Below are 15,852 nucleotides of genomic sequence, written 5' to 3'. Positions count from 1 at the left end.
ATGAAAAAGACAGTGGGAAACTTCGTGTGACAGATTTTCATAATCTCTTCCTCATACAATACATAACATTTCCTGAGCATGCATTGAAATATCTTTCACCCCCCCCCCCCCCCACACACACACACACACACCTCCCCAAATGTCCTACATTAAGACAATTAGTCAATTCAACCAAAAAAATAATTTTCAGCACCAAAACCCTTGTTCCTTGGCCAAAGCAAAACAGAACAAGTTGTCCACGTCTATTTCCTAATCTCTTGAAACAAAATGACAATATCCTTCTTCCTGGCAGCGTTGTGGGCAAATTGGATACACGCCTTGCCAAAAGACATCCGTGAAGCATTTCCAGAAACCACACGGCGTATTGGTGTGCTTTAATCAGAGTGGTGGAGCCCTGCCAATTACAGAGATACTGTACACCAGACTGACAGGAAGAGGATCATTAGTTCATCAGAGGGCTGATAAGCAGCTGAGAGGCGCCTGAGGTCACCCCCCTTCCATCATGTCAGAATCCTCTGTAGGTCAAGGTCACAAACTGGTACACAGTGGACAGCAAACAAGAAATCGAAGATGTAAATGCAGCCATGATGCTCTGATGGCTTTGTCCAGTCTGTGTACAAATGTAAGGATTGTTATCAAAAGCCCACTGGAGTAAGAAATAGCCTTCACTTACACTGTGTGAGAAATATAAGAGACTCCACAAGCCAAAAAACAACAAACATCAAATATGATACATCATAACAGTATTACACAACAAGACGGGAAGACTACACAATATCTTCATCTTCCACACACCAGATTCAGGCTGATGTGGCATGTGCCTGGCAAGCACCAGCGGTGCCCCGTAGCTCTGTAGCAGGCTTGGTTACTTACAGAGCCTGGTTTGTTTTGTCTGCAGTTTTGTTTGAGGCAGCGCTCTCAGAGAATGTTTACTTTTACCTTTCCTGTGGGGGGTTTCTGATCCACTTCCCATACAGGGGCCGGTGGCTAGGGTGGTGGTGGGGGAACGGTTGGGGTGGGGTATATAGGAGTTTCCCTATTAACAGACACACACATCGAGCATGAAAAGCTTTGAAATGGATAAAGACTGACTGGAGAGCACTGTGGTTACACTAACAGGCTAACGATTATTATGCCACAGTGATTCCAGTAAGACTTTTGTGCTCTACAGAAAATGCACCAGAGCCCTTCTAGCCCTGTAGATTCCTTTTAGGATTGTGACAAGTCTTCACTACATTTCTTTGGTAGCTTGCAACGTTTAACTTCACCATAAAACATCCTGTCTGTTAAGCTATCGTGATTAACCCATCCCATCTGAACACATTATCATAAATTCCAAGCCTTCCATCCAACTCCAGCTGTTGATGCTTCAGTGCATTTTGGTATGATAGACTTCCACTGGCTGCATTTTCAACAGACAACTCCAAGTTTTCCCTCTCTCTCTCTTTTTCCGGCCATGTTTCCTCCTGACTGACTGGCTGGCTACTGCTGCCACTGGGGAGTGTTGACAGACTGTGAAATCAGCTGTGTGTCACCGGGTGCTGCTGTGACGGCCAGCAGACTGAACAGGTGGTTTCACCATTCAACCCTCGCAGCCCGGATCCCACACGGACCAAATGACCATTCCACATGTTCCTACGTTGTCTCCTCAATTGTGCACTCTGCAATTCCACGGCTCAGGGAAGGAAGTGAAGAACATGTTTAGCCTGAAGAACCCCGTAGCCTACTTCTCCGCCGTTCTAAATGAATATCCTGCAGAGGTAAACCTGCAAGATAGCTGCAAGGTGAAATCTTTCAGGACCACTAGATATCACGCGCATGGTTCCACGTTACATTTTACAATGTGCCAATTAACAAATTCCAGAGAGATTCATTTACATAGGTGACATTTGTGTAGGCTTACAGCAATCATACCCACCCATGCTGTTCTTTAAACGTGTTTTGAATTGGGTTGAATCGAAAATGTTGTTTAAAAACGACATATCGTAAACTGTAACCCAATCTTAAACAGAACAGAAACTGCTCATTTTCTGGACCTCCCCCTTTCACTTTCCAGCAAGCCATCCACGACCAATGAGAAGTCTCAGTGAATGTTGTTAGGACAAGAGCCAGAAAGTTTGATATCGCCGAAGAAACGCTCAGGTTTCTGACAGAGGTGGACGGCGACAGGTCCGCGGAATAGTGACTGTTTTGATAGTGTCCCCTTGCCTGGAGGAATTGAGAAGAACGACACAGAAAGAGCGGAGCAGAGGAGAAGCGGTAAAATATTATTAAGACGCGCTTTCCGGCTCTCTTGCCAACGTGCTGTTTTGGTGAGTCCAACTGTAGTACTGACCTGCATCTGACTGATCACAACTTACCTACCTTGGGGAAAAAATAAAAACCTATAGTACTACGTCTTAATCAGAAATATTTTAAACATGGTAAGCATTTCGGCTATATTGTAATTTAACATGCAACCTGGACCAGCCATTCACTTTAAAAGTTAAAATATTATAATAAAATGTACTTACGATACTCCATGTACAGTCATACAATATTTTAAACGAAATATACTCTAGAGCATAGATACAACTTATATCAACATTTGCACAAACAAGTAATCAGTAGCCTTAGTATATGACCCAGTATTTGGATAGGTGAGTTTTTCATCACGTGTTACTTAAGTCCCCAGATGAGAACTATGCGGAATTAACAAGGGAGGAACGTGATTAGCAGTCTCATCCTATCTGCTACTGATCTGGTGGACAAATTTAGTGAATAGTGCCTCTAATATGAATGTTCATGTTGATGGCATAAGGTAAGAAGATGCTTGTAGTTTAAAATGTGTTATCTTGTTAAATGTTATGCTATAGAATATTCTCTTTAGTAAGTTCAAATACCGCATCAACAACTGAATACATTTATTAAGGAATAATATGACAATATATTATTATGAAAACATAATAGACAGAAGAACAAATGTGTCAGTCCAGGCAGTAGACCCTGGGTCTCGGCCATTCTTCCTGAAGCTCAGCAGATCTCCACACGGTGCCTGGATTGCAGGAGGAGGTATAAAACAGATGGAAGGCAGAAAACACAAGTGACAGTAGATCATGGTTCTATGTTCTTCTAAGACTCAGTCTCAATTGTGATTGTGTGGTCTTCTCCCAAACCTCAAGTGAAATCTCAATTATTTTAATCAGATGGACAGTAACGGCGTCATTCATCACTGAAAGGGATTAAACCGAGAACATCCACACACATAATTGCTGGAAAGACACATAACCCTGAAATATTTACAGATATACCCTTTAATAATCCCGGCTAATAGCTACATCTTCCCCTGTGTCCTGCCAGCTGTTCTCTGGAAGCCTGATACTCTGGCTGGGAGTTTGGCTCTGGTCTGAGACAGTCTTGAGCTGCAGAAGAAGTCTGGAGTCAGCATTCTGGTCTTCAGCTCTGGTGACTGACAATGTGGCTCAGTAATCTGTCTGTCAATACAGCCTTGCCGAAAAGGCTACAATAGGCACTGGGAAGCAAGAACAGGCGAGAGGTACCCACTATAATTGCATTGAAGAACATTAAATTCAATGCGTTGAATAAGTATCTTTTGATATTGAAAGCTGGTGTGGGAAATGCCCTTGTAGAGAATTGTGCTCCATCATCCTTTGTTGGGGCCGTGTTACTGGGTTGCTAGTCTTATCTCAGTCATGACAGTGTCCTCTGTTCTTCCTGCTACCAGCGCTTAACCCTGTGTGTGTGCGTGCGTGCGCGTGCGTGTGTGTGTGTGTGTGTGGGGGGGTGGGCATTGTCTCCTGTGTTCTCAGCTTGCTGTCAGAAGTGTGTCACAGAGACAACAAAAATATTTAACTGTATATTTAACCGAGAGAATCAATGTTCCCAGGACACAGGTTTGTGAGGTGTGATAAGTCTAGTGGGAGACAAGGCTGGCTCTGTCTGCATGGCCTTCACTGCAGGTTATCTCATCCTACAAGACTTCATCATAGTTCAACGACCCCTTGACCATGTCGTTGTGTGTATTAGGTGTTCACTAACACAGGTGCCACGGCTGTGTACTCTGTCACAGAGGGTACAACATATTTGCTCCATGTGTTCCCTGTTTGTCTTTCTCTGACCTCTCACCCTTCAAATCTCCCCTTTTCAATCTCTCATTTCAATGAATGCTCATTATGGAGTCACACAAAGACAGAATTCTGCAATGGTACAAAAAATTAGAAGACTGCGATTGATAGATTTCAAAACTTTTACAACATATTTGGAATCCATTTTGACAATAGATTTAGAATCCACAAAGAAATGTCCTCCACGTATTCTTTTGCACATTTTTACCAATACTTTGCAGTTATCTCTAATGAACTAAATCAAACATTGTTCCCTTCTGATCCCACACGGCTCTCATACATGTTCCAAGCCTGATGTCACCATCCATCCATAGCAGGATAGGTAATGAATCAGATCTGACTGAGGGCCATTCAAAACAGCGTTGGTCAAATGAAGGCCAGAGCTGCCTGTGAATGCGCTCTGCTGAGTGTCAGCACATAAAGAACCAGCACCATCCCCTATCTCTGTTTTCCAAGCAGAGATTAATGGAACACTGGTCTGTCTGTGGCGCCGCCGATAGCAGCCTGATATTGTTCTAGCAACGTGATAGATAACGCCACTCTGATACAGGATAATCATGTTTTCACGGGATGTAGCAAAATTGGAAAGAATCCATTTTGTAAAACTGAAAAAACGTGGACATTTTTTGATGCTGTGCACGTATTCAAGATAAGTTATTAAGTTGAAAAAGATTGAGTTGATACAGCGCACCAATGATTTGCGAGTTTGGTTGTCAGTTATTGTTAAAGGGATTGTTGTCTCAGTCAGGGAACTGTTTATGTTGATGTCTGTGGTGTGTGTAAGTCAACATGAAGCAACCCCGTGTGTGTGTGTGTGTTTGCAAATGTTCACAAAGCCAAGGTTTACATTCCACCTTAAGGTTATGACCTCACATTGAGTCTCCCAGTGTGTGTTCCCCATCTCTGTTTCCTTTCAATGGGAAACTACTGAGACACTTGTGAATCAAACCCTGTAGTGTCTGGTTAATTTGCACCATGTGTGCTTGTAGGAGAAGCGTCATACAGCCATGTATTTGAGGAGCCATATTTTCCAGAGATACAGATAGAGAGAGAAAGGTAGAGAAATCCTAAATCAAAGAAAGCAATAGGTTTTAGGCCAGACTGAGTTAAAAGAGACAATTGCATACAGTTCTGTGTACATGACATTAAGTCATTTAGCAGACGCTCTTATCCAGAGCAACTTACAATAAGTACAGAGACATTCCCCCGAGGCAAGTAGGGTGAAGTGCCTTGCTCAAGGACACAACGTCATTTTGCATTTTGTGATCTCCCCCCCCCCCCCCCCCCCCCACAGATGCATAAAACAAAAGCACATGCTCCTCACAGCCACCTGATCTTCTAACTTGCAGACTATACTTAGAATGGAGAATGAAACTCCTTACGCAGGCCTTCTTGGCATCTCCGAGAGGAAGTGTGTTTGTTTTCTTACCCTGTGCACCCCTCTGTGGTTCATCCTCGGAGAGACAGGCTGCGTGTGGAGCTAGCTACACACCAGGCCTAATGTTTACACCTCCCTCTAGATTACATCTCCTCACTGCAGTGATTCTGATCACACACTCCATGGTGGGCTTAGCCTCCAGCATAACAGGAACACCGTGGTTATTATAATACATTGATCGTATTCACTTAATTTCCATTAGGGGCAGAACTACAGTATATACGTCGAGAACATACCCATGGTATCTCCTCACTCACAATCTTAAAGGGTTAATGTGGTGTGAAATGCCTTTGGTATGATATATGAATATGGTTCAATGATCTTGTACTTATATGGTGAGGCATTCGAATCTCCACTGTAAGTCCAAGTCACATGAATATACGCATCTCTGGTTATGGAGTATTCACATTCTAGACCGTCACGCATGTGTAGCCCGGGATGTGATAGCTCTGCCTGAGACTGACTAATATTCTCCAAAAATGTCCCCATTGGACCACCAGGATGTCTTTCTTTCCCCAGTGGTAGATGATTGAGGTTTGAGAGTAGGATCTGTGTCCCACCAATCTTTCAGTCAGAATTAGTTCACTTACTTCCTATTACGTTTTAATCAAGTGCATGTTGACTTTATCCCAGAAACATGTTGAGTGTCTGAGAATGTTGAATCCTATCCTGGAAAGTAAACACCTGAGGTATTTCTCAGAAAACATGAGGAAAAGGAAGTCCCATATATTTCCTAATACAGTTAGGTCCATAAATATTTGGACATTGACACAATTTTCATCATTTTGGCTCTGTATACCACCACAATGGATTTGAAATGAAACAATCAAGATGTTCTTTAAGTGCAGACTTTCAGCTTTAATTTCAGGGTATTTACATCCAAATCAGGTTAACGGTGTAGGAATTACAATACATTTTATATGTGGCCTCCCCCTTTTTAAGGGACCAAAAGTAATTGGACAATTGGCAGCTCAGCTGTTCCATGGCCAGGTGTATGTTATTCCCTCATGGGAGTTCGTTATTTCATTGACAAGGAGCAGATAAAAGGTCTAGAGTTAATTTCAAGTATGGTATTTGTGTTTGGAATCTGTTGCTGTCAACTCTCAATATGAAGTCCAAAGAGCTGTCACCATCAGTGAAGCAAGCCATCGTTAGGCTGAAAAATCAAAACAAACCAAACCTATCAGAGAGATAGCAAAAACATTAGGTGTGGCCAAATCAACTGTTTGGTGAGCTAAGCAACACCAAAAGTCAGTTGGCTGAGCGGTGAGGGAGTCGGGCTAGTAATCCGAAGGTTGCCAGTTCGATTCCCGGTCATGCCAACTGACGTTGTGTCCTTGAGCAAGGCACTTCACCCTACTTGCCTCGGGGGAATGTCCCTGTACTTACTGTAAGTCGCTCTGGATAAGAGCGTCTGCTAAATGACTAAATGTAAATGTAAAAGACCCGGAAGACCACGGAAAACAACTGTGGTGGATGACAGAAGAATTATTTCCCTGGTGAAGAAAAACCCCTTCACAACAGTTGGCCAGATCAAGAACACTCTCCAGGAGGTAGGTGTATCTGTGTCAAAGTCAAAAATTAAGAGAAGACTTCACCAGAGTAAATACAGAGGGTTCACCACAAGATGTAAACCATTGGTGAGTCTCAAAAACAGGAAGACCAGATTAGAGTTTGCCAAAAAACATCTAAAAGACCCTGTACAGTTCTGGAACAACATCCTATGGACAGATGAGACCAAGATCAACTTGTACCTGAATGATGGGAAGAGAAGAGTATGGAGAAGGGAAGGAACTGCTCATGATCCAAAGCATACCACCTCATCAGTGAAGCATGGTGGAGGTAGTGTTATGGCGTGGGCATGTATGGCTGCCAATGGAACTGGTTCCCTTGTATTTATCGATGATGTGACTGCTGACAAAAGCAGTAGGATGAATTCTGAAGTGTTTCTGGCAATATTATCTGCTCAGATTCAGCCAAATGCTTCAGAACTCATAGGACGGCGCTTCACAGTGCAGATGGACAATGACCCGAAGCATACTGCGAAAGCAACCAAAGAGTTTTTTAAGGCAAAGAAGTGGAATGTTCTGCAATGGCCAAGTCAATCACCTGACCTAAATCCAATTGAGCATGCATTTCATTTGCTAAAGTCAAAACTGAAGGGAAAATGCCCCAAGAACAAGCAGGAACTGAAGACAGTTGCAGTAGAGGCCTGGCAGAGCATCACCAGGGACGAAACCCAGCGTCTGGTGATGTCTATGGGTTCCAGACTTCAGGCTGTCATTGACTGCAAAGGATTTGCAACCAAGTATTAAAAGTGACAATTAGATTTATGATTATGTTAGTTTGTCCAATTATTTTTGGTCCCTTAAAAAGGGGGGGGCCACATATAAAATGTGTTGTAATTCCTACACCGTTCACCTGATTTGGATGTAAATACCCTGAAATTAAAGCTGAAAGTCTGCACTTAGAGCACATCTTGATTGTTTCATTTCAAATCCATTGTGGTGGTATACAGAGCCAAAATGATGAAAATTGTGTCAATGTCCAAATATTTATGGACCTAACTGTACCTCCCTAACTACTTCTGCAGCCAGCAGTGCTGGCCTGCCAAGGCTGAGCTTATAGACGAGAGGAAACAAGTTAAAAACTGAGTTCATGGTTGTACAGTATATCATAAACTCAAGGTGTTGAATACAATTAGTCTTCACAAAGAAGGATACCGTTTCATGGACAGGAAATGGGCAAATGTCAGATGTGAACTACCCAAGTCCTAACAGAATTCTAACTTTTTGACAGAAATATGGCCGATGTGCAACTAGTAACAAACACTCGGATCTCCAAGACCAGCTTGACGCTAGGCAGAGGTTCCCCTAGCAACGAGCCTCCAGCCTTTACCCTGCCACCCCGCAATGCCCGAGTTAGCCTGGGAGGGACAGCGCGCCTTGATGGCAAGGTAAGTCACCCTCACACACACACACATACACAGTACAGTAACACTCCACTGGTACTTTTGTACTGTGCAAAAGTAGCTAACTCTTAGTCTGCATTCCTGTTGGCACCCCACACCCTATGGCCTTCAACAGCCCTGTCGTCCTCCACCCCGGTTGGAGTACAGTTCTATTGTGCTTTGAGTGAAGGTGCTGAAGCGGTCTTTGTTGCTCTTGGGTCAGAGTCAGATGTTGTCCCGCTATCCTCTTGTTAGCAGGGGGTGGCTGGGCCAGGCTCCTTCACTCTCCGTCTGAACCAGCGTCACTGGGCTGTTCAGATAACACAGATAAGGAGATCTAGACTTGTGGGGTTGAATTTCCTGCCTGTATTCATCTGGGACATTTTTTTGTCAGGTTATGCTAGTTACTGCTCTTGTTTACTGAATAGTTCCTTCAACAAGTAGACCTCAGGACATGGTCTCAGATTTTCTCTCACTCCTGACTTTTGTCCTTCCAACAATTGTATTGTTACACGGTCTACTGCACATGTCAGTATACAGTATATCCCTGTTGTCTGTCAAACTAGACAAACTCTTCTAGATGTGTGTGTGTGTGGTCTGTGTGTGATGTTTTGACACCTCCTAGACCCGGATGGTCTGTGGTGGTTTCTGCTATCCTTGTTATTCCATCAAGTCTGTCAGAGCGGGCAGGGAGTTTGATCTCCACTAGAACCCCTGTCTGTCTGCCTTTCTGCCTGTTTGTCTGTCTCCCTCTCTCTGTCTTTTTGTCTGTATTTCTTGCTGTCTGTCTTTCCTTCTCTCACTCTTTCTGTCTTCTTTTCCTTCTTTGTGGTCCAGTACAGAGCACAGTGGCTGCCAGGATGCACCATGCTGTCATGGTCTGTGGGCTGGGCTGGGCTGGACTGCCAGGCTGCCATTGTAAAATATAAAAATGTGTTCTTAATGTGTTCTGGTTAAATAAAGGTTATACAAATAAATAAACACAGCACATTAAAGCACAGCATAGCTGAGACCATAATGTTGAGATTAGCACAGGTCAGGATACTATTTACCCCAAACTACCCCATACCGCTAACTATCTTTTTACTTCCTCATATGCTTTCAAATACCACAAACAGCAACCCTAAACTACCACCTCAAACTACCCTAACTGCCCTCAAAGAACCCCATAAAATCAAATTAAACTAGCCGGTGTCATCATTGAAGTATTTCATGGAAAAAGCCCCCTAACAACCAGTGAAGGTTCTTGATTGTTAGATAAATATACTTCCTTATTTAGCTGTATATGGAATCTGGTAGTAGTTGTTAACACATGTGCACCACTAGCCTTTGCTCTACTGTACACACAGCACTGTAGCTCCTGACCAGTCTTGATCAGCAACACAGGAAGCAGATGCCCATCTAATCTACTGGTTTATTTTCCTTCATCGAAGGAAGTTGATAGAATATGTACAGTAAATCAATTCCACATTTTAATGGTTGAAATGTGTGCATTGAAATGTAAACACATCTCCACCTGACACCAGTCCAACATTATAAAGGGAGACGTTTAGGCACATGGTCTAATGAAAATGGCTGTTCTAAGGAATTTGGCCCTGGATGGCATTGAGTATTGAACAGTCCCAGTCGCTGTAGATAGAGCTGTAAGAACCACCATCCAATGTGGGATGTTGATGGATGCTTTATTACGTCTATGTTAGTTATAAGTTCTCTATGTACAGGATCTGCAGTAGACAATGGTAATCTTCCCCTGGGCAAACTGCTCTGTCTGGTGTGAGCGTCTCTTGTTATGACCCATTAGCAGTGTGACTACAGTAATGTGGTATTATTTACTGACTCCAAACACAGACATCTGGGCCTGTCCTCGCTCACATTCTTTTCCTGTAGGCTGCACCAACAATAACACTACTTTCAGTTGTTATTCAGACACCCTTAGTCGAATGTGTAACAGTTGTGCTGTCCTAACATCTTGCACTGACCAACAGAGGAGGATAGTAAGTGAAACTGTTTACATGTGTTGTATGTACACTGTATTCTTAAATACACTTTTGGATTTCCATTGCTGCTTACGGGTTTTCTCTAGCTCTCAATGCCACGGAAATACTACTGCTCAATCCAAGACCCAACAAGCAGCTAATTAAAACTCGACGTGAATATCCGTTGAGAGGGCTGAAGTCATGGCTTGTTAACGTCTTTTATAAGGAAGGAAACATCCTCTCCTTTAATTTGCTGTTTTAATTAATCCTTTGTTATGGTTGGACCAGGATGAGGGCTTGTTAGCAGGAGCAGAGCAGGGAGAGGAGAGGTGGGTCAGTGCAATCCCTGAACACCCTTCATCGCCTGCCCCTCAAGTAGAGGTTTGGACGGGCATAAGCAAAATGGCAGATATTCCTCTTAGCCCACCAGAGAACATTGCCTGCAATGTATCTAGCTAACACCTATCTAGATCCGTTCAGGTTAGCGTGAGTGCCCGCGGTGTTAGGGGTTGTTGTCTCTGGCCAGGGCCAGCAGGGGCCTGTGGGTGAGGGGCTACCTTAGCTTAGCCTGGTTGGAGCTGGGTGAGAGTGGACCTATGGAATGCCCTCTAATGGGGATTAAAATATCTTCGGTCTTGTGACTCTCAGTTTCCTGGAGGGATGGTTCTTTTTTCAGAACCGCTGGAGCAGAACCCAGACGGTCCCGGTTCCACTTGGATGATCTGAGACAACGCAGAACTTTCTTTCAAGTTTTTCATTTGGGGTGTTGCAGGGCTCTGTTTGGAGCCTGTTGTGCTGCACCATGCTCACCATAGGACCAAAAGGACCCGGAGCGTGTGTTGGTTCAGGGAAAGAATCTTAGTAAAGGTGGATTTAATGAGAATTTACATGCAAAGATTGCGTTGGATGTAGCTCAGGAGCATTTATAAATCTCAAGTTTAGGATTAAAAGCGCTTTGGACGTCTGTCTGCCAATTGCTACACACACACATAGGGCCTCCCACATCTGATTTATGAAGCAGCTTGAAGCTCAGATCAAAGGCAGCAAGTGCAGTAAGCGTTCCCCTGCTCCCAGGAGCCTATAGGGTGTCTGTGGGTTTGTTACTTTGAGATGTTTCTCTCCCAGGCAGCATCCATCACCAGTGACGACCCTCAGTCATCCATCTTCTCTTCTCGGGGCCTGTCTAACACGGAGCAGAGAAGATCCTCACCTCTCCATCCTCAAACAAAACACATGTCCATTGAGACAATGTCCAACTTTATTTAATCGTTTTTTTTTAAATACATTTCTTGTTTTGTTAAAGAACCATATACTGTATAATTGCGACAGTAGTGGAGACTTGATGTCTGAGGACAACAGTCTGTATAACAGTGGTCCTGTAGTGTCTGCCTGCTGATCCAATGTGTGGTAGCTGATGTCCAGTGAGTGTCCCTAAAGTGCCTGTCCAGTATATGGCATTCTTCTTGTAGTGTTTCATGCACCAGAACCATGGTTTTAATCAGAGCCACTTTTGTCGAAACAAGGAATCTGGCCAAGTAGCATGCTGGTGTGACTGGTGACACTGACAATGGTGGTCTCCCCTACAACTCCCTGCTCGCCTGTCCTAATTTTTTTTTACCTCTCCTCTATTCCCCCCCCCACACACATTCTCGATCCATAAGTCTCTCTCTCTCTCATTCTCTCCTTTTTCCTCTTTAATGCGGTGCCGGGGGAGGCAGTGGTTCTGCAGCAGAATGCTGTATTACATAATGCCTTTACCTCAGAGGCAACAGGAAATATATAGGAGGTTTGGGAGAGGGGGAGGAGAACAGTATGTTTGGGAGGGAGGCTCCATGTGAAATCTGTCAAGGGGATGTAGGTAAAGACCTACTAGTGGCTGGTTGGCTGCTGGGCTATTGAAAGCAGATGTTGGCTAGGCTGGGCTACTCCTCCACCCTCCAGTCCTCCAGTCCTCTCTCCCCATTCCTCTCTCTCCTATGTCCATGTGTTAGAGAGGCCATATGCTTGTACAGGTTATGTTCAGATGTCTCCTACAGTACATTACAATAGGGTCCATTACATGGATATCATCCATCTCCCTCAGCTGCATTCTTTTATGGACTGGCCTTTTCACACACAGCCGAAAAGCTCTAGGTAGATCACAGCAGGTACAGTAGAATACAGAAGTTAGCGATCAGTCTGTATCATGTTTTCTCAAACCCCTGGCCAGATGGACACAACTTGGCTATGTGTTGTTGTTGGGGTGTTTTATGTTGCCGAGGGGAATATATGGAGACATTCAGTATGTATCCTGTGGGTGTCTGGTAGTTACTCTTCTACAAACCTTTGTCAGAAACAAAATGGGTATGTAAAAACACTACAGGTGACCAGCCAGACCATTATTTCTCCCATGGAGAATGGAACTACAACAAGGACTCTCTTAAAGCATTCCGTCTTCTATGGTGGGTCCTATGCCAATATCCCTCTGTCGTGTACTGGAAGAGTCGTGTCTTGTCATAATCTTAGTTTTTAACCGGTATACTTGCGACAAGCCAGACTATAGAGCTGGTGTATATTTTCTGGCTGCAGAGTAGAAAAACAACCCAGTGTTTTTCATCCACTTTGAATGTGAACTTGGTCTTTGTGGATGTTTGAGGCGGAGAACTTGACCGCAAGAAGCTTCACCAACCAGAAGTCTGTTCAAAATGTCTGTGGCCAGCTAGAGAGTGAAAGTCCAGCAGCTGAAGTTTTCAAGGAAATGCCAGTGTCTGTTTGAGTTAATAAGGACTTCTAAACCTAATATGGCTGTTTCTGGGCGAGCGTAAGGACAACGTGGTAATACAGAGGTAATGTTTGATTGAAGCTGAGAGGAGAGGCTAGCTTGACAGTCTGGAATGTGTGTGGTACAGTAGAATAGAAAAGCATGCACTTTCTTTCTTTTGCCCTGCTTGGAATTCGAGTCCCATATGGACCGAATCTATTGTCTACTAGCTGTCGGCCCTTATTAATTTGTATGTTCAATCTGAAATTAGTAACAGCTGTAGTGGTCAATGATTCTCTCCACCCTTTGTTTCCTCGATAAATCTGTGTGTGTGTGTGTGTTGTTTTTTATAGCTATGTATGTGTAACAGTTCTTCTTGTTTGGCTTCGCCATGGTCTAGTGAAGTATGCTGTTCTAACTTAATTCAGTAGGTGAGGGGGAGAGGGCCTCTGGACATAACACCAGTGGAAACTGCTAGAGAAAGTGTGTGTGTGTGTGTGTGTGTGTGTGTGTGTGTGTGTGTGTGAGAAACAGAGAGAGGGAGATGAGGATAAAGAGAGAGATGGAGTCAAAAAGAAAGAGAGATGGTCCACACTATATTAGTTGTGGCCCCTGCCTGCCTGCCTGCAGATTTGTGATGCTTCAAAGGACTCAGTGAAAACAGGCTGGATTCAGATCAGGATTAGCGAGGTGAATTTGAGAGGAATCAAAGAGAGCCCAAAGAGAAGCTCCTTAAGAAAGACTTAAAGTGTGAGAGGTGCAGTCGTTCACATCAGGTCTGGGCCTGTTTTCATGGCTTCTGTTTCACAGAGACACAACCTTTGTTAGAACACCCATGTGATTCTGGGAACACCATTCAAAGAATGAGGAAGTATTGAGGTTAATCAGTAATGTCTAGTACTTTTTAAAAAATTGGGGGGGGGGGGGGTAAATGACATAGTTTGTTGAATTTGAATTTGTTCCTGTTCTTATTGTTGTCCTGAGAGCCAGTCAAGTTCTCACAGCCCGTGGCTTCTTGTATTCTGGGGATGACAATGTACCGAGAAGATGAAAAGGAATATGTGAATCACATTTTTGTCTAAATGGAATGGTTCGTTCTCTTCTGGACCCACAAGTCTCTGTCTGACTGCAGGTTAGAGGCTACCCTGAACCCCAGATCACATGGTACAGAAATGGAAAGACAGTGATCAGTGGAGAGAGGCTCAACATGGAACAGAGTGTGCGTGGAACCTTCAGTCTGGTGGTCCAAGGTGTCCAGGAGGAGGATGGAGGGCGTTACACCTGTGAGGCCGTGAACGATGCTGGCAGTCGGCAGGTTACCGTGGAGATCACCGTAGAAGGTACTGCAGAATTATCTTTTTCTGTTCTTGCTGAAAATCCTAAAAAGAAAAAAGCTTTGTATAATGAATAGAACATGTCTGCGCCAGATATTTTGAGCACCAGCATTTTTATGTAACCTAATACACATACTGTAAGTCTCCACATATAACTGACGGCAGGCTTTCATGCTGTGCCCAAGTGATGTTTCAGCTCCATAACTCAGTGATGATAGGGAGGTTAAACATTCTCTTCAAAGCGCTTGTTGTTGAGTTATTACAGATGATGTCCTTCTCATACCCCACCCTTTCAGTAGGAACTGATCAGAGTATCTCGCTAAGCCTACCATTATCCATGGACGACTTGAACTTCCCCTTCTAGTTTAAGTAAAAAAGATGTAGCATTGGCAGACTTGTCGTTCAGATTCTTTGGCATCCATTGCCCCAGCTGCCTGGTCTTTCCCACTTCCTGTGGTTCTTGTGTGGTTAGTTTACATCAGCCATGACGGAGGGGGCACTCCACCTTCCTCACAGGAAAAGCTGCAGCACGTAAACATTCTGACATACTGTACCACTCTGTTTAGATTTACTAGCTCATAAACAGCTATTTACACACCTCCTGCTAGCTAAGCACAAACTGAAACATATGGAGCCTGCCCTCAAAAGAGCAGGTTGCAGCACACATCACCTATTGCGTGAATCGAGATATGAACCATTGAATGAGACTTCACTTCCATTTATGTTTGTAGTTGCCTGGGCTTGTGCCAGTGGTCTACTTTCTTTCACTCTCTCTCTCTGTCTCACTCCCCTTCACGAACTCACTTTCTCAGTCTCTCTTTCTCGCCGCCTCACTCTTGCTCTTTTCTTTTTAAATTCATAATCTAAGGTATGTTTTCTTCTCACTGCAGGGAATGCTGGGAAGAAATATGGCCTCTCTTCTTCCACTAGAGGAGGGTAAGTCTGTTGTTTTATTCCTCCTGGGCCGATTCTTTCTCATTTTTCTCTCCTCTAAAAGGTTGAATAAAGGCAATCAGATTGCAACCATGTTTAATCTTCAGGTTATAAATAATCTAGTGAGATAGTCAAATCGTTGTCCAAACAGTGGGTGTTTGTCCAAGTGATGCTATTGAGCAGACACATATTTGGAGGATGATGTAGTGTGTAGCAAAGTCTTAGTGAGTGAGCAGTCTGTACTTTTGCCAAACTTTCTGTTGCGGTCATGCCTTAACTATGAATAACCATACAGTTGACGAGTGGATGGCCATGGAAATGGGACCAGTTTAGTAAGAAACTCTATTTCCCATGATT

General features: G+C 43.8%; 1 protein-coding gene across 1 annotated transcript in view; it reads left to right on the top strand.

Annotated features, from left to right (window-relative positions):
• Positions 1–2,098: 2,098 nt before the first annotated feature.
• The window catches only part of mylka (myosin, light chain kinase a), a 38,002-nt gene continuing 24,248 nt past the window's right edge, over positions 2,099–15,852 (top strand). The window contains exons 1-4 of the mRNA XM_062456811.1: positions 2,099–2,312; positions 8,362–8,518; positions 14,361–14,568; positions 15,453–15,498. Coding sequence (XP_062312795.1) covers positions 8,366–8,518; positions 14,361–14,568; positions 15,453–15,498 — 407 coding nt within the window. The 5' untranslated portion in view covers positions 2,099–2,312; positions 8,362–8,365. The remainder of the gene's footprint in view (positions 2,313–8,361; positions 8,519–14,360; positions 14,569–15,452; positions 15,499–15,852) is intronic.

Source organism: Osmerus eperlanus, chromosome 3, assembly GCF_963692335.1.
Source record: "Osmerus eperlanus chromosome 3, fOsmEpe2.1, whole genome shotgun sequence".
In the NCBI taxonomy this organism is placed as follows: Eukaryota; Metazoa; Chordata; class Actinopteri; order Osmeriformes; family Osmeridae; genus Osmerus; species Osmerus eperlanus.
Note: the sequence above shows the minus strand (reverse complement) of the source record. Positions and strands in the feature narration are given on the sequence as shown.